The sequence below is a fragment of the Phascolarctos cinereus genome, unplaced genomic scaffold (genome assembly GCF_003287225.1).
Source record: "Phascolarctos cinereus isolate Bilbo 61053 unplaced genomic scaffold, phaCin_HiC Scaffold_4;HRSCAF=312, whole genome shotgun sequence".
NCBI classification, from domain to species: Eukaryota; Metazoa; Chordata; class Mammalia; order Diprotodontia; family Phascolarctidae; genus Phascolarctos; species Phascolarctos cinereus.
The window spans coordinates 721,818,126-721,836,832 of NW_027555847.1; the positions used below are offsets into that span (position 1 = coordinate 721,818,126).

At 54.7% G+C, this 18,707-nt stretch overlaps 1 protein-coding gene across 6 annotated transcripts in view; it reads right to left on the reverse strand.

The window, feature by feature from the left end:
- Positions 1 to 18,707, reverse strand: part of CLTCL1 (clathrin heavy chain like 1) — an 83,234-nt gene that overhangs the window by 20,431 nt on the left and 44,096 nt on the right. For all 6 annotated transcript variants that reach the window (XM_020996349.2, XM_020996347.2, XM_078154450.1 and 3 more), the window contains 11 exons: positions 18,419 to 18,582; positions 14,759 to 14,884; positions 14,228 to 14,370; positions 13,452 to 13,686; positions 12,061 to 12,183; positions 8,020 to 8,165; positions 6,600 to 6,783; positions 5,476 to 5,668; positions 4,370 to 4,527; positions 1,753 to 1,917; positions 762 to 869 (listed from right to left, as the gene is read on the reverse strand). In XM_020996349.2, coding sequence (XP_020852008.1) covers positions 762 to 869; positions 1,753 to 1,917; positions 4,370 to 4,527; positions 5,476 to 5,668; positions 6,600 to 6,783; positions 8,020 to 8,165; positions 12,061 to 12,183; positions 13,452 to 13,686; positions 14,228 to 14,370; positions 14,759 to 14,884; positions 18,419 to 18,582 — 1,745 coding nt within the window. The remainder of the gene's footprint in view (positions 1 to 761; positions 870 to 1,752; positions 1,918 to 4,369; positions 4,528 to 5,475; positions 5,669 to 6,599; positions 6,784 to 8,019; positions 8,166 to 12,060; positions 12,184 to 13,451; positions 13,687 to 14,227; positions 14,371 to 14,758; positions 14,885 to 18,418; positions 18,583 to 18,707) is intronic.

Sequence of the window (18,707 nt, forward strand, 5' to 3'; positions counted from 1 at the left end):
CCAGGCTCGCCAGGACAGAAGGCTTGCCCTGGCTTCCTCCTGGCCCCCTGGTCCATTACTTCTATGGGCATCAGGTACGATCCCCTGGTGTTGCTCGTCAGGGCTGATCTGCAATAGCTCCTCTCCCTCTAGCATCCAAAACACACAGTGGAGGCTTAGTGTTTGCTGGCTGGAGCCATCAAAGGCCTTTCTTCATACTACGGCCCCCTCAGTGTTACAAAATCTTAGCTGTTAATAGATGTTCCTGTGTCTGTTTTAAATTTGTATTGAGATCTTTTATTTTCATATTGCCTTCATCCCAAATATTCCCTTTTCCTCTACCCAGCACGCAGTTCCTTCTAACAAATGAAATAAAGAAAATCCACTCTGGATTCTAATTGGGCTCACCTGGTTTCCTGGCCCTCTCCTCCCACCCCCATTTCAATTTCTCCATCTGGAGACTAAAAACGTGGCCCATGTAAGAGGGAACAGGTCGTCGCCCCTCTCCTTCCTCATGAACCCAGAAGGTTGCTGGAGCAGAGGCAAGACATGGAATCTGAAAACAAGCATACCGTTGTCTTTTCCCAAAACGAAACAACAGGCCTGACTCGGTCTTGAGGACGCAACTTGACTGTCCCTTGGTCTCAAAGACCTTTTTCACACATGCCACATGACAGCTACGATGCGAGCACAGCATCGGGGCCCTGGTGCGCTCCCTGTAACCAGGGAGCCAGTGAGGGAGCGCGGGAGGGGCACGACGCACAGTGGCAACGCAGGCTCACCTGGTAATAGCTGATCAGCTCCTCGAGCTCGTCCGCATGGATGACGATGTGGAGGCCACATAACTGGGCCAGGCGGAACTCCTGTCCATCCACACAGGCAAAGCACACCTGCAGGAGAGGAATAAAAGAGGCCGTGGCTGCTTCTTCACAGCATTGCCCAACCCTGTTACAGACAGAGCACACGGCCCCACCCCATGGCAGGGACCCCAGATTATTATTTATTAATAGAGCTCCTCCTCTGGGAAGAATGGTGGTGGTTTGGGTGAAAGCTCAGACCTCTATCTAAACTGTTGTCAAAGTGGGATTCTGTGCCAGAAAATGACTCGTGAAATCACACGCCTGGGAGAAGAGACAGAATGAAAGGAACTAGAGAAACCCAGACTGGCTGGTGTGGGCCGGCAGGACAGTTCCCCGAGCCTCCTCGCCAAGCCTCAGCGACCCTGGAAGGACATGGCTTCTCCAGCGACCTCAGCAAAGCAGGGAGGGGGCACGTATGGGCCGGGGCTGCAGCCCTCTGGACCTGGGGCTGTGAAACCCAAGAGCGAGCCCGGCCTGGATGGACCACCAGGAGGCCACTTCCCCAGGGCAGCCGGCTCCTCCGGAAGCTGCTGCAATTGCTCCTCACAGCCTGGCCCTGCAGAGCTCCTGCTAAGCCCAGAGCCGGGCCAACAGGCGCCTGTCAGACTGCGGAGTCCGCTGGCCCTCGTGCCACCCCCACCAGTGGTTCTCCAAGGGAACCTTCAGATCCAGTCGTCACTAAAGACTCCTGGCAGACCAGATCCCTCCGGCCCACGGACACGTTCTGGGAGGCAGGTCAGGCGCGTGGACGACGGTGAAGGAAGCTGCCCTGGCTTACTGGGTGGTGGACGTTACTGCTTTTGTGAAAACAGCTGAGAATGTAGAAGTGGTCAATGGGGCACAAACGGCCCAACGAGACAAACGGGAGACCAGCCACTCCTACCACCGGGGCGGCAGGGACTCGAGGCGTTACCTCCTTCCAGGTCCTGGTGCTGTTGGCCTTGCGACTTCCGTCCACTGCGGCCTGATACTCGCCGAGATGCACCAGGGTAGACGCCAGGCGGGCAAAATTGGACACGTTACCGTAGAGCAGCTTGGCGGCCTCGTACATGGCCTCGTCGTAACAGCGGTCACCAACCTGGAGAGAGACGCCCTGGTAACTTCCATGCAGGAGGGGCACATTTGCTCCTTGGGGAACTCAGCACAGGACCCAAGTCCAGCCTCCAGGCACACAAACCGCACGGGCAGCGACGGGAGAGACACTGAGGACAGAGGACTCAGGGGCCCACGGCCAGCCTGGCAAACTCTCCTGCGGCAGCAGAGGGGCCTTCTCGGGCACCTGACGCGATGAGTCCTACGGCCTGCCCTACCCCTCCAAGTGGGGCTGCTCTCCAGAGCTCCCCTGGCACCCTCAGGAAACATCTGGGGTCGCCAGAGAGCTCTTAGATGGGCAGGGATAAGGCCTAGTCACAAAGCCCTGCCTGGGGAAGCCCCTCTGACCAGGAAACAGGCCCATCTGGATGCTCTGGACTCAAAAGATGCAAAGATCCCAGTGACAAGCCATTTGACTTTTGCCCTATGAAGAAAATATGCTTCGTATTATTAAGGGTGACCAAGAGTATGCTACCACTGACCTCCTCGCCCCCAAATCAAGGGCCCAGCTAGTCTATCAAACAGCAGGACAAAAGCCTCTGGGGCAATGGCCTCACCCGGAGCTATGCCCAAGGAGGAGCAGAGACCAGGATCCATTCTCCAACATGGCAGGAAAGCAGAGGTGGGCTGAGGGAAGCCCCTCCGTGTGGACCAGCCCACTTCTCTTGAGTGCATAGGGAACATTTCTTTACACAGGGATTGAATACCTAGTGTGGGAAGCCCTGAGGAGATGCCGAGACGTGGAGGGCGGTCCCCAGAGCGGCAGTGGGTGACGGGACTATGCTGACGCTCTGGATTGCCAGTCTAGCTGGAAGAAGTCTTAGAGATCCAAGGGATCTAAGGAAGTTGAGGCCTGAGAGTCCAGAAAAGCTCGTACTAGACGCGGGTGCTCTGAGCCTCAGTGCTGGGCCAGGGCATCTGCTGAGGTGATTAACGAGAGGGGCAGGAATGTGTGCTAGAGGCAGCGGGTTAGAGGCCAGAGGCCAGAGGCCAGTCCAGAAAGGCTTGGGCAAAGGTCAGGGCAATGACCAATGTGGACGTGGGAGGACTTGAGTCCCTCCCACAGGTGCGGTGTGAGGCAGACATCGTCAGAAGGGGAGGCTGTGTGGGTCTGTTTTGCCAAACGCTCCTTTCATACAAGGCAGGCTTCTCTTTGGGGTGGTGGGCTGCATCAGGGAGGGCCAGTGCTTAACAAAACACCAAGCCCCATCCCCCCACTGCATTCAATGAAATTCTTTCTCGTTCCCCTCATTTCAGACACTGGGCCTCCTCTGTTAGCTCTCTTCCCGCCTCCCCCCGGCCCTCCTCTTGCCCATATTCCTCTCATCACAGTCCAGACCACATCACGCTCCAATGAAGGTGTACCCACGGCTGAGAATGAAACTCGATGACCTGACCTCCCCTGGCTCAGGGGGCTATGGGCCTTGCTTGGTCCTTCTTCTCCAGCTCCCAGTACAGAGACCCAAGGCCTTCTGCAGGCTGGGCAGGGCAGAGTCTCTATTCCTGGAGAAGCACCTTTGCTGTGTGCAGGCAATGCTGTCCCCTTCCTGAAATTTACTGGCACAGTTTCTGCCCTGGGAGCCCTGAGAGGGAAGAGGGGGACTCGATAACAGATGCTGTCAGGAGAGCTGGGCTCCCTCTTCCCAAAGGCTCTTTCTGTACAGAAACAAACAAAACCACTGAGGATTCACTGTCAGCTTCTTACGGAAAGGTAAGAGGAGTCAACTGAAGGTCAACCACAGGCAACGTGGCCCCACTGCCAGCAGCGGGCAGAAGCAGGACCTGGAGGCCTGTGGGGGCTGCGGTCAGAGCTCCGGGCTGGGCCTACAACCCTCCTGAACTGTCCTGTTTTCTTCTTGGGCTAGATCTGCAGGCCACGTTTGGGGCCCCAAACAGTCAGCCGTCTTGGTACTTTGAGCAAGGCTAAGGTGCTGCTGCCATCAGAGAGATGCCCTGCTCTGGGAGAAGGTTCGCTGGGTGAGGACCGAGGAGGAAGGGACCTCCTCCTGACCATCAGGGGGACTCACTGGTGTCACTCACTGGCACCACCAACAGCTCGCCACTTCTATTGCCTTTGTGTTTTCTGTAAAGGGCTAAGGACGATGCTGTCCCTCCTGAGCACACGCAGAGAAACTGCAAGCTCTTCATTACCACAGGTTGGCTTAGAGAGCCCGAGGGATGGGGATGTGCCCAGCCCTCGCTGTCCCTCTCCCTCTCAGCGGTAGGGAGTGGTTGGAAGGACCAAAGACGACGGGGCAGAGGCCTGGCCTTGTGGCTCTGCTGCCACTGAAAAGCAGGAGCCCCGGGTCGCTCACTCACTCCCCCGTGAACCCTGGAACCACCTTCCACATTGGGGAAGGACAAATTATAAGATGATAGCAAAGAAAGAAAATTCGCCGTTGTCATTTTGAAGAGGGAAAGTATTACCCAACACCTACCTGCTGGATGTGGGCATTGTTGGGTCCATTGATAAACTCCTCCAGCTCAGAGAGGCGGTTTGTTTTAGCCAAAGCAAAAACAAGCTCAGTCTCTACATAGGACTCTCGGGCCCTTTTCCTGGCCATGTGTAAAAATTTAACGAGATCTTCCCAATTACCTACAGAAAGAAACACACGATGTAACCAGTGGCTGGAAATCTGGCAGCCCTTGGTCCCCATCTGTGGCCTAGCAGCCCTGGCAATATGGGCAAGCCAGGGTTCAGACAAGGGGCCTTCTATGTCTTATGGAGGCCGGGCGTCACTTGGGAAGCTGGCCAGTCAACACGAGAACCTCACAGCCAACGAGGAAGGGGTAGGAACCTGCTCATACTACCAGCTGGGCCATGAGGGTGAGTCTCTGTACCAGACAGAAGCAGCCAAGTATAGCCAGCAGTCAGAGGGAACAGCGACCAAATATCACAAACAACATTTCTAAGGAACCATGGCTCATAAGCATGGGGCTCTGCAGGTGCACAGCCCTCTGTGTCCATGGTGCAGGACATGCCTGGAGAGGAACCTTCCTGACCGACGGAGCCAGAGACACACCGTGACACACCCGAGGTCACGAGGCCACTCTAGACACCCAGCCTCCTCTGACCACTCACCCAGGCTGCCTCTTCTAAAGAAGCAGGCCACCACGAAATCCAGAAAGAGTGGGCCTGGACTCTTGGAGCTCTGTCAATACTGTTCAGTTTCGCCAGGTGACAAAAAACTAAAAAGGATGTGAACAGGGCCCGGTAACGAGACTCTCATTACAGAAGGTTGGCCAACCTCTGGAACCCACAAGAGATGAGGAGAGGTTCCAGCCTGCGGCATGGCAGAAATGACCGCACGGATGATGCCAGGTAAGTGTCTGCCACACCACGGACAGCAGGCTATCTGATGGGTCTCACTGCCCCTGCCTGGTGATGCTCCCTCCAATCCTCTTCTGCATCTAAATCCACCCTCCCGTGAAGGGGCGCTACATAGGCAGGTTCCCCTGGATTCCTTTCGGCTCACGCTCATTGGCCACGACTTCCACGGCGGAGCAGGGGACGGCGATGCCCCAAGGCGGGCAGTTCACTCACTGTTTCTGTTGGCAGCCTCAACGACCTCCAGGTAAGAGGAGGGGTCGTCCGCCTTGGTGTATGAGTCTATTGCCTCTCTCACCAAGTCCTTCTGCAGCTGGGCCCTGGCCAGCTGGCTCCACACCGCCGGTTCATTGCATCTTTCTGCAAATTCATACGCACGATCCAGATTCCCAATGTGTTCTATCAGGACCTGTACATGGGGAGAATGGAAGGCAATCTGCTGTAAAGCTAGGGGATTAGTGTCAATAAGCCATTGAGGGCATCTTCTGATGAAAAATTCAATTCACAATTTAAATGTCTCTGAGCAATTCTGTACGTCCTGAAACAGGAACCTGCCTGTCTGCTCCCCCAAAGCATCCAGCAGAAGAACCTGGGCCAGGCCCGGCCTGGGCCCAGCCGCTTCCGGAGCATCTAGCTCCCAGGCCAGCTGCTAGTGTAAAGCCTCGGCTGAGGGCCCCGTGGCTCTGGACTGGCCGAGCAGCCCCCGGCTCCACACGGGGAGACCCTGCATCTCCCCGGCGGTACGCAGCGTCTGTCGCCAGGGCAGCGGCTTCCTACCGTTTTGCTGAGCGCAGCACTTACGGTTATCCTTAAAGACTTCGTTAATAGGTGCCTGTGGTTTAAGGACTTTGGAAAAGCTATGTCTCTGCTTCATGCAAATGAGACACAGAGCTGTTCATTTCCACTTGACTAAAACTAGGCTCATGAAAATCTTTGTTGTTCTCCAAAAGAATCTCCTTTGGGTAAGAGTAACCAAGTGCTACCCAGCACTGGCAGCGCAGGTAGCTGCAGGTGCATGATCAAACGAGCAGCTCAGGGCTTCGTGACAAAGCTTTTTTAGGGGTGGGGGGAGGGGGCTCCTTCTGGCTGTTTCAAGCCTGTACGCAGCAATGGTCAGTGGGGCTCTCCCTCCCACCCTCTCGTGGCTAAGGACCCACTGGGCATCTGTGTCGAGTCCCTGAAGCCGGGTGGCAGTGCCTGCCCCCACTGGCCTCATCCCCTGGGCCCCCCTCACCGCTTTTCCCTGCATAGAATCAGGCTGCGGCTCTGTGGCAGATGCCCCTCCTGGGCTGTCCTGCCCGCAGGGAAGGCTAGAGACATCAGGTATCAGTGGACCTCACCTGAATGGCCGACGTGTTCACATCAAACTTCCCGAAGATGGCGAATGCCTCCTCGTACAGCTCATTGCTGATGGCGATGTCGGCGATGTCTGGGGCATCGTAGTTATCTAGCCGGTTGATGTACTCCATCACCCGTGTGCGGTCAGCCTTGATGGCAGTCAGAATCAGGAGATTTTGCAGGTTTCTGGGGAAGAAGTGACCGAGGTGAGGGTTAAAAGTCCTTCCTGGAGGACGCTGGGGTTCAAGGCCAGGACCGTCACTTACAAAAAATTCTTACATTGCAGACAAATCCTTAGCATTACTAAGGATCTGGCTCACCCCTAGCCATCACGTGCTGGACGCCGTGGGAAACCTAAAGAAAACCTGGCCCTGCTCCTGGTCGAGTAAAGGAGGGCGGATGGCGGGACAAAGAGCCGGGCTGCTGGGTTACACAATTTGTGTGAATCCATGTGTGTACCATGGCTCGTTACAGACGCGTTCATACGGGGAGCCGCTAAGAACATCTGTGCTACAAGGGAAATTGAGGAAGGCTCCACGGAGGAGGCAGCACTCTCTGAAGCAGGTGGCGCACAGAAGCGAGGGGGCCTCTCTGGGGTAGCAGAGCAGAGAAGGGTGTGTGGGACCTGGTAGCACACCCGGCAGAGGAGAGCAGGCTGCTCCACGCAGCAGCCTCAGGAAGTCACAGGTGCCATCTGTGCCCACAGAAGACGAAGATGGCAGCGGTGAGACCACCAACTTAGAGGAGATACTGCCGTCATGACTTCTCAGTCTCCACACCCTCAACCCCACTACGATGTGGTCTCCAGCACCTCTCTCCCTGCTCCAGGCTGGAGTCCTCCTAAGGGCTCTGGGGAGAGGCTCTGTGCCAGGATGGGGCGGGCACAGAGGCATAACGAGCACCTACCAGCTGGTGCCCCCCGAGTCCCAAGCCTTCTTGGGGCCTCCCTCCGACTCCAGGGACACTCAGAAGGAATCACCCCTGATAGCCCACCTCTGGCACCCACGCAGACGCCCACACATCTGGGCTAAAATTTACGTCCCCTCCACCCAAACTATCAGGTGCGTGATGAGCCAGAGAGCAGACGAGTGGTACCAGAGTGCTAGCCCTCACTGCTGACGTGGACGTGTCTCCCACTCCCCACGGTGCTCAGCGGCACACCAAGGGCTGCGGGCAGGGGGCACCGCCACATCAAGACATGACCCCTGCCCCGAGGAAACTCCACGTGGTGGGAATGAACGCTCCAGCCCTAAAGGTCAGACGCTAGGAAGTGGGGTCAGAGAGGACAGCTGGGCTCTGGAAGGCCCAAGGAAGGCTTCCTGGAAGAGGTGACCTTGACTACCAGGCAGGATCTGGGGAGGAGGGGAGCTGCATCCTGGGGGATGGCCAGGGGCCAGGGCAGGGGCAGCAGCACCATCTCACCTGTGCTCACTGAACACAGAGTTGTCCAGCACAATTTTCTCAAGGAGCTCAATCAGCTCGCTGGGCAGGTCGGCTGTCATAAAAGCTTTCACTGTCACAGAGACCTCTTCGGGATCCTGGGTTTCAGACAAAGCCGTCTGCACCACCTAGTTTTAAACGATATTTGGAAGAGGAACTTGATTAAACAGACAACTCGTGGATGGCCACAGCTGGCAGTACTCAGCAGAGGGCAGGGGAGAGGGAAGGCCAGGCCAGAGGCCAGGGACAGCCACAGGACCACGCACTCACGCCTTTAGGCTCACAAAACACTTTCCTCCTAACAACACTGCGATGGAAATGGGGTGTGTGTATCTTCCAGGGGGCCTCGAGTGTTGAGGAGAAGAGAGAGAACAGCGATGGCTCCATGGGTTAAGGAGCCAGGTAGCATCACTGTCACTGTCATAGTGTTGGTGTGGGCCTTGAAGGTCATCTGAGTCCAACTGAGGCATGGAGAGCAATTCCACATCATACTGGAAGAGGGGACGTTTGGTCACAAGGGGAGTCCAGCAAGGACGCCGGCTGTCTCGCTCACGGCCCATGCCACAGTAGGAAGGCTCTAACAGTCAGGAGGCTTTTCCTTTCCTCAGATCCAAGCCTGCTCCTAGCTCTGCCATCAGGGGACACTCCCATCCCCTTCTCCCACCACCTGCTCTGCCTCAAATCCTTTTCCCCTCGGTTGAATGCTCCCAGATCCTCTACTTTCCCAGGCCATTCTGGTCTTCCCCTGCAGAAGCTAGTGGAGCACAGAGCCCCTTTACAGGCTGACCCTCTCTCCTTTGGTCCTCGAACCCTATGAGGCAGGCAGGTCAAGGAAGGTCATTCCAACTATCCAGATGAATTTGTGGTTGCGAGGGGACTGAGGGTCTGGCCTAGGGACCCACAGCTAGCTGGCAGCACAGCCAGGATACCATGCCATATTCATCTCACAAAGACTTCGGGGAAGATCTAAAGTGATTACTGATCAGAATTCCCCAGAATCACCGATTTTCACTGCTAGGCACACCTGTATACCAACAGAGATGGAATGGGCCCATCTATTCCCCCCAGCCCAAAGGCATTTGATATGTGAATCCTGGAATTGTTTTTTAAAATCCCATTGTAGGAATGGAGACTGGCCACCCACACTCAACAGCAGCCTGGAGAAGCAGCCCCATCAAGCTACAGGCCCATGCCACCTCACTGAATCAAGATTTTCAATGCACTATCTCCCCATTCTGTCTGAAGACGGCCAGCCTGCAGAACAGTGCTTTGGCTGGAGACTGCCACCACCCCCTTTGGCGTGCCCAACCATCTCAGACAGTGATTAAAAGCTCAGCTCCAAGAAGCCACCCTGCACTGGTCAGAATCGGAGCCTTTAGCCTGACCCACTGCGATCTCCAGCGAGGGGAGGCCAAAAGCCAGGCACAGTTGGGTGGCGCTCCAAGTACTAAGCGAGCACCACCACACGCGCAGCCTCGGTGGGCCCTCACAGGCCGCCAGGGAGGCAGAAGGACGACAGAGACAAAGCACGCTAACGTGCCAGCTCCGACGTCCCTCTACACTGAGCTGGCTCCGTGGGCAGCATGGACCTCCAGCACTTTCCCAATGCTCCACGGGGCATTTTTCTTTTTCAGGAGGAATCCAGGTCCGTAATAGGAGACAGATAAGAATGAAGAGAAGATGGCACTTCACTGATTTCTCTGGAGTTCTTTGGGCAACGGTCAAGAAATGTGACTGGGGGTGTGGTTATTTAACCCTCTCCTGGTCTATCTAAAAACGAGGCCAGTCTCTGGGGCAATCCATCTCAAGTTAACTGTGGTTCCAGGGCCCAACACGGAGTGTGAGAGTACTAAGCAAAATTAGTCCAATATGGAGTACCTCAGAATCCGGAGACTGAGAGCTGAGAAGCATCTGAAGAGACTGGCCTGCTTCCACCACAGCAAAGCCGATCGAGGCCAAGCCATTTGGTCAAGTTTATACAAGAAGTGAGGGCACCACGATCCCCAAACCCAGGCGTCTCGACTCACAGTAGCCATCGATACACTTTCCCAAGGGATTTAATACTTCCTAGGTGACAAACCTGGCAGGCTCTGGAATAAGACATTCTCCTGCCTCAGGAATGTTTATAAAGTAAGGGAGAACATACAAAAGCAGCCGGAAGAAACCACCCAAGTACAAAGGAGAAGGAGGCTAATGGGAGCGCTGCTGACATGAGAGGAAGGTCTGCTCGCAGCTGGATGGACTACAAAGGAAGGCACAAGCAGCCAGAATAATGAGGCCTCCCCCGGCCTTCCACTCATGAAGGCTGCTCGTGACTACTTGAGCGTCTCGGATGAAACACCCAGAGGCGCTGACATGATTGCGAGTTATTTTAAGAGAAGAAAAAACGGGAAGGTCAGCCTGGTCAAGAGGCGCCTCGTGTCTGCAGCAGATTTCCTTTCGATGCCGTGCCCTGGGATCAGCGCTCACGGGCTCTGCTCACCATTGATGATGGCCGCCTCATTGAAGGAGACGCTGAAGAAGTGGGATGAAGCCTCCAGGAGGCCGAGAAGCTGCACAAAGGGAAGCTTTTGAGAAGGCATTTAAAGTGCAGACAACCCAAGAATTAGGGTGGCCATGTCCTAGCCTCCATTTTCTCTAGTATTCCTCATTTTCCTTAAAGCAAGGAGAACGCTTAAGAGAGCTGCTCACTGTCGCATGCTGAGCTGGATAAAAATACTTTTTCCCACACTGAATGGGCTTCCTAAAGTGCTGCTGGATGGACTAGAGGGAGGTCTCCAGTGGAGTGCCCCAGAACTCTGCACGACTCAGCAAGGTCAGCGATTGATGATGTCACAAAAGGCAGATGATTCCAGAAACAACTAATCCCAACAGAGCAGAACACTGCCTGAAAAACATGGCGGCCCTCCACAGGAATAAATGGGATCTTGTTCTCTGCTCACAAACACCACCTGAACAAGACAAGGAAGAGGTGGCTTGGCAGCGGGAAGGGCCCAGCCAGCCCTAGTCTGTTCTTACCCCACCCTCTGTGCCAGGTGCTGAACTGGGTGCCAGGGACAGGAACATGGAAATGAACCACTCTTGGTCTTCAAGAAGTTACATTTTGCAGAGAAAACAAGGGACGCACATGAGTAAACCCAAAAGCTGTTTGGAGGCAGGGCCCTCCTGGGACAGGCTCTGGGGGAGGAGCCATAAAGAGCTGCACAATCGCACAATGGCAGTGCTGGCCGCACAGCACGTGAAAGCCTGGGCTCCATTCTGAGGAGATACCATGGGGCAGAGGGTCCAGCTGAAGGAAATGGGGACTCGGCACTCAGGGTCTCGGCCCCAGCACTGAGAAGCAAATACGAAGGGCTCTGCTTGGTCTTCGAAGCCCTCCATAATCGGGATCCTCCTCCCGTTCCAGCTCTCTCACACCCAACTCCCCACCCCAGCCTCTTCGACTCAGTGCCCCGGCCGGTCCACGAACAGCCCTCCGTCTCTTGGCTCTGGACATTTCCTTTGCGAATTGTTTCATTCTCACTGGGTCAGCCCTTCCCAACTCCTTCCTCTGGCTGTCCCTTGTGCCTGGAACCCTCCTCCTCTGCTGTCTACTGATACTCCCAGCTTCCTTCAAGTCCCTCCTCAAACCCCACCTTCCCCAACCCTCTGAATTCTGGTGCCTTCCCTCGGCTCATCTATCTCTTATCTCTCCAGTACACAGCTTGCTCTGTATGTATCTGTCCATGCATTGTCTCCCCCACTCCACTGTGAGCTCCTGGAGGTCACCACGCCTGGCACGTGGCAGGCATTTAATAACTGCTTACGGACTGACATGCTCACGGCCTTGTTGCCAGAGACAGCTGTCTGAGGAGGACCCACATCCAGGCTCTTAAGTGGTCAGTGGCCTCAAATTAGACAAGCTGGCATCCAATGGAACTTTTTCACATGGGGACCTCAAAACCTGGCCCCTGCGGCTGTCCTATACACCACCATGCCAAGATTCCGGGGCCCTCAAGAACCACTCCCACTCCCACACAGTACCTGATCAATGAGCTGTCTCCTGAATGGGTTGTTTTCCTCCAGGACATTTGCCCAGAGTTCTGGATCTTTTCTGCGTACCAGGTAACGAGCTTCACTTTTGAACAGAGAATTCTCATTACAAACCTGAAAGGAGCACAAGCCGCACTCAGAACCTCTTGCTCTGCTGGCCATGTGAAAACCCTCTGCCCGACACCCTGTTGTTCCCAAGGACACTGTAGTCATCAAGTGCCACCCCGCCCCCAACACCTTTCAGGAGACCCCAGTGGGAGAAGGCATTATTTTAGACAAAGAAATGTAAGGGGCAAAAAGCAATGTGCGAGGCCAGCCATATTATACCATAAAATTGTTCTCCCAGAAGTTGTTCGATTCTCTCAGGGACCATTAATGTCAGAAACTTTTATTTTTTTTAAAAGAAAAATCAAAACCCAAGTTGCTAAGTAACCACCACCCCTACCCCTACCCTTCAATTCCATGCACTTACCCATCCCCTATCTAAACGGAGGGAAACCTTTAGACTATCAGAACAGTGCTAAGGTGGCCTAGAACTGGAAAGGCCTGATAAGAGTTTTAAAAAGTGCCCTGAATCATTCTCAGCAGTAGCTCTGAAGTCAGCAGGAAAGGGGCCAACAGAAAGGTATGCATCTTACACCAATACAAAAAATCAGCACACAGTAGGCACTTCATAAATGCTGGTTGACTAAGTGACCCAGGACATGGGAGTGCAAGGTGAGGTACTGGCAGGAGTACTTAGGACCTAGGACCGCAGCCTTGGCATGAACAAGCACATGCCTGGGCAGGCGCCTGGGATACCTGGAATGTCAGTGAACCTCTTAACCAGAACCCCCGTGTCTGGCTGGACCTTGGAGTCTTTTTTCTCCATGAAAATGAGAAGGTCCAAGCCAGGTCCATTGCTTCAGAGATTCACCAAAATGAAAAAGAGGCTTGCCTAAACCGCAGGACGCTGTTCAAAGCTTACAGGCTCAAAGACAGATCAGCTAGATTTGCCCCCACAAAGGATTCAAGCCTCTTCCACGGGCCTACTGTGGCTTGCACGGACAGCGCCAGAGCCAGCCAGCCCCCTCTCTGAACCAAGGTCCCTCTAAATCAGAGCGGGTGAGGACACCAGGGCCTCCCAAAGTATGGAAGTGGGGGAAGCTGGGGCAGAAGGCACCGGCTGAAGTCACCGAGGGTCATGGTAAATGGAAAGCAAAGCTCCACCAACAGCCAAGCGTCAAGATAAAACCCTCCGTGGGCACCATCCAGTGTGATGGTGAAGCCACCCCTGGTAGCCCAAGGGGCAGGACCCCCCCCAACCCCGCCCAACCCCAGGACCCCTTACAAGTAAACACTGTCAAATAAAGTCTAAGAGATGAAAAGCAACAGCTGCTAACCTGAATGAGCTCGAGGTCACACTGCCCCCTCTCATAGGCAACACAGGCCAAATGCGGGTCCCGCTTTTCACAGTATTTACCTACAACACGGCTGTCGTAGTAGGGATTCTCGCGGAGGAAGCGCTCAGGGTTATTGTTACTGTCGATATAGATCTTGGCCAGGGCATTGTGGGTGGCCGGTTCTTCACAACCTTCATGGATTCGGGACTCCAGCCAAGAAAGAAGCAGCTTTAGCCTTTGGGTTAGAAAAAGAAACATCACTAAACTGACATTCCCACGGCTGTCGCCTGGCATCTCCAGAAGAAGCTGGGGCTTTCTCAAGTGTTCCTGGCACTCACTGAGGCAGCAGAGCCTCGTGTGCCTAGTATTGGGAGTCGCGGCTGCTCTGAGCTCGGCCCCGGGGCCTTGAGAATTAACATCTCTAGGATGCACCATGGCCTCCCAGGAGGAGCAGACAGGGCCACAAATACATGCGTGCAGCGACGTGGGGAACAGGCAAGTGGGCGAGGACGCTCTCTCAAAGAAGAAAACGAGAAATACCAAGAAACAGGGGAAGACTTCTAGCCAGTGGAAAAGCTCCAAGAAGGCAGAAACAAAATGCGCACGCAGACAGCAACCCAAAAACAAGAAAGATCTGCCAGGTACAAACACGGAAGTGGCTGGTGCTGTCCCCTCTGGGGACGTTCCCCCTCCAGCCTGCAGACCGACGTTAGCTTTGTGACCAGGCTCCCAAGGCGCAAGAACAAAGAGAGCCATGGAGGCCGACAGCCCATTACCTGTTCCTTTTCTCCACCTCAGCCACTAAGTCCTCGGTGGAGAACTGTCCTCTCACCACCATGATTAAGTTTTTAATGACATCCTCGGAACAGTCCACATCGAGCAGCCCTCCAACCACGGCAGGGATCCGGCTGGGGTTGACCTACCACGAGACCCTCCGTCAGTGCGCCGGCACAGCGTCCCACATCATCGCCCCCGGGAGAGCGCCAGCATAAACGGGCTCCTCTCAAACCTCTCCTGTGGGGCGACAAGCCCACACACACCCCGAAGGACAATGGGAGCAGGCAGACAGCCCTCTGGGGACCTGGCTTCTCCCTTCCCACCGAGGCCCGTGGTCCTGGAATGGACCTCTGACTACACCGCTCGATGACCCTGAGAGCTGCTGTGGCCTGACAAGGTCACTGGGGAACCCCTCTGGCCTCCAGCCCGCCAGGCCTCCTGCCAGAGGCTGACTCTGCCCACCATGTGCTTTGCCCACTTAGGGCAGTGGCCCCACCACGTAGCCACGAGGCCTTGGAGAAGAACTTTACCTTCTGAACATAGATTTCAATGTACTTCTGCAGGTTGTTGCGGTATAAATACAGAACCAGGTCATGAACAAAGTCAAATCTGTCGCAAACAATAATCAAGGGCAGTTGATCTGTGAGCTTGGCCTCCTAGACAGGGAAAAGGGAAGATGAAAGGATGCATCAGTGTCCCCCTCCAGGTGGGAGCACGCGATTAATCACAAGAAAGCGGCATGGAAAGAGGCCCAGTCCTGTAACAGGGCAGACTCCCTTCCTGCTCAGGGTTATCAGCCTCATCTCAGACCCTCTCCCTCAGCTCTCCCCTGACCTCCCCAGGCAGCCAGGCTGTACACAAAACTTGGACTTTGCTTAACCTGGGCTCTGGTTCCTGGAGCTGAGTCTGCAGGATTGTTTTGTGCACCAGAACTAAGAGAGAGAGAGCAACCCAGTACAAACAGGCCCCACACCCACTGAGCCTGGCAGGATGTGCAGCAGGCCCAGCTCATCTGAAAAGCAGGACTTGGAGAGAACCCTATGCCCGACCTATTCCACTCAATTTGGAAAGGAAAACCCTAGCATTCTTTGAATTGAAACATTCTTTGAGGAATAGACTCTTGTCCAGTGGCATGAAGGGTGGCTCTCAACGCACACATCGTGAGCGTAGCACACGCCTGGGCCCAGATCGCCACCCACCTGAGGCTGGCGCCACCCTGATGTTCTGAAGCCGCCCACCTTCTCCTGCTTTGTCCAGTCGCCACCCTCTTAGAAATGCCTCCAAGAGCATCCCTTCCAGGGGCCCAGAGCCTTGTGGGAAGGTTCCTGGGATGGGCAGTTTCCGTCCTCGCTGGGACGGCTAACTGGATTTCTATCGGGGCATCTAGGTTTGGGTTTTACCACCAACCATTTGTGCAATCTTAAAAACACTTTGGGTTATTTTTTTGGTTTAGACTATAAACCTAAGGAAACTTTATTTTTTAATATCTAAACTTTACCATCTTACTCATTCACAAACAGGAAAACGAGGCAGCAATGTAAGCATAAGATTTTATTTTTTAAAAGCACAATGATGCAATGCTGGAATCCCTCCTTCTGGGTCTAAACAAGGGATGGGGAATGGACCTGTCACTTCACTGATCCCGGGAAATCCCAGGTAAGGAAGCTCCTTCTCCCAACACCGCTGTACACATCTCTCTCGAATCGCTGAGTGGGCTCGAGCTTAAGGGATCTGTCTGGAGACACCCTGCCTCGGACGCCAAGTGACAGGTCATCTCCTGCCTTCCCCAACGAGGTCAGCGTGCAGCTTACAGTATCTCCTCACCCTTCTAATCCCTTCAGCACTCATTTCCTGTCACCTTCTCCTCCCCTCGACTAGAGCCACGCAGAGAGAAGGGATCTGCCACCCTACCTGTGTCCTCACCATGACCTCCAGTCCCCCTGCCTGTTTGTCCTCTCCCGGCCATCACCCCTGCACTGCCCACGCTCTCCTCTCTTACTGTGGCCCCCAGAGAACTGCGTCAGCTCACATGTCCTCTTGCCCTCTCGTCCCATCACCGATCACACCTTCCAAGCCAGAACCTTGGATTATTTTCCAAATCTGCCTTGACTCCTGTTCTCCTGCTACTGAACAGGGCTAGAGAAATAGCACAAAACTGCACTAGGTCAGTCCACAACAAATTCATGTTGCATAATCTCAACCCTCACTATGTCAGGGTAATCCTTGCCCCCTCCCCGACCGACCTGCTGGCCTACGCCGTTCACCACAACAGCGCTTTAGCTACCCCAAGCCCCCCATGCTGCCCCTGGCCTAGAGCGCCTTCCTCTCCTTCCTCCTCCCTCACCATGTCCTTCTCCACCCGTCTGATATGGCACAGTCAGGAATTCTGCCCCATCTTGTCCCCTCGAGCAGACTACCCCGACTCCCGTCTGTCAGCTGTTTATGTGCTGCCTACAAACCTACCCATGTCTCCTCCATCCTAAAACCTTCACTTGCTCTTTCCATCTCTTTTAACTACCATCCTGTTTCTCTTCCGCCCTTGGGGCTAAACTCCTCCAAAAGGTGTCTACAACAGGGGTCCCCACTCTCTCCTCTCTTCTTCACCCCTGAAAAGCTGGCTTCTGATCTTCTCATTCCCCTGAATGCTCTCTCCAGAATGACCAGTAATCTCTTATCTCTTAGCTGCTAAAGACAGGGACCTTTTCTCCATCTCATCCTTACTGACCTCTCTGTGGCCTGGGCCACAGCGAATCACCCTCTTCCTGGCTGTCCCTTGGTTTTCCTCTTCCCTGTCTGACCACATTCCTTATCCAGGTCATGTCTGCTATAGAGGGCGTCCTCCAAGCCCCCCTTCTCTTCTCCCTCTATATCAGGGGCTCTTAACATGGCAAAGACTATGAATCTCTTCTCAGAATAATGTTTATAAACGGATGGCAAGATTACCAAGGAAGCAAATTTATCAAATAATTATCAAAAAAAAACAAAACAAAACAAAACCAAGTTCCTGGACCCCTGGTTAAGAAACACGACTCCCAACCAACTCCCCTGGTGATCTCACCAGCTCCGCGGTTCGATCTTCACCTTTATGCAGATGACTCTGAGGTCATCCACCCAGCCCCAACCTCTTTGCTGACTGCCAAGTTTGTATTACCAACTGCGCCTCAGACATCTCAACCAGACAGCCCAGAACTCACCTTTCCTCCAAACCAGGCCCTCACTCTAGGGCACCATCACCATCCTTCTAGTTATCTGGGCCAGCAAACTCAGTGACAGCCTCAGCTCTTGCCTCAAAACCCCCTCCCCTCCCCCCACGTCCAGGCCGCTGCTAGTTCTTGTTCTGGCCTTCTCAGCACCTCTGGAATCCGCCCCCTTTTCTCCTCTGACCTTGCCCCAACCCTGGTGCAGCCCCTCAGCCCCTCACACCTGGACCACTGCAGCAGCTGCTGGGGGGTCTGTGGGCCTCCAGCCCACCCTCTGCTCAGCTGCCAAGGTGTCTTACTACAGTTCAGGTCCACCCAGATCACCCCCCTTGCTCAAGAAGTCCTAGAGCCCCCTGGAGCCGTCACAATCAAACAGAAACCGCTCCTCTAGCCTGTTCAAGCCCTTTGTGACCTGGCCCCCTCCCACCCTTCTGGTCTTCTCACACTTTGCTCCATTATCAGTGACGCTGACTTTCGAGTGCCACCAATGGGAGCCAGACTCTCTCTCCTGACTTGGTGACTCGTCAACGGCTGTCCCCATCCCTAGGATACTCTCCTTCCTCTGCTCCACCTCCCGGCCTGCCTGGCCAGTCCCAAGCTGGCGCCCTCCTGGATTCCCCCTGGTCACAGACACAAAGCTGTTTTCGCATGCTGTCCCCCCATTAGAATGGCAGCTCCTCGAGGGCAGGAACCTTTCTTTGTACCTGCCACGTGGTGAGCGCCTAATAAATCCTCACTGACTGCTTGCTGGTTCTGGACCGAGATTTCTAACTCCACTGCACTTCTTCATAGTTGTCTAACAACCGACAACATAAATGTTGGTGCCCCAAGTCCACCACGCTGAGAGTCCTGAGCAATGGCTGCTCGCTCTCCGTGCGGGACATCGGAAGAACGTATCTCCTGCATGGCATAAGTTTCACAGATTGAAAGCTGACGTGGTCGCAGCCTGTGGGAACAGGGGGGCGGGGCTGCACAGAGAAGGGCACTCACCTTGAGGAAGTTCTTCACCCGCTCTGCGTTATAGCAGTTGCTTTCTCGGCATATTCTTTCCACCTCCTTGATCTGCCCGGTCTTACAGGCTGCCTGAATATATTTGAAATGCACATCTGGATCCTGGCTGAAGTTGACGATGGAGCCCAGGAAATAGAAGAGGCCTGTGGAGAGAGGCTGAGTTAGCAGAGGCTGAGGAGGAGTCCACGGAGCCCCCCTGCTCAGCTACCTCTGACTGTGTGCTGCTGCAGCCAGGGCAGCCAGCCCTGCCAAGTCAATGCGGCTGCAC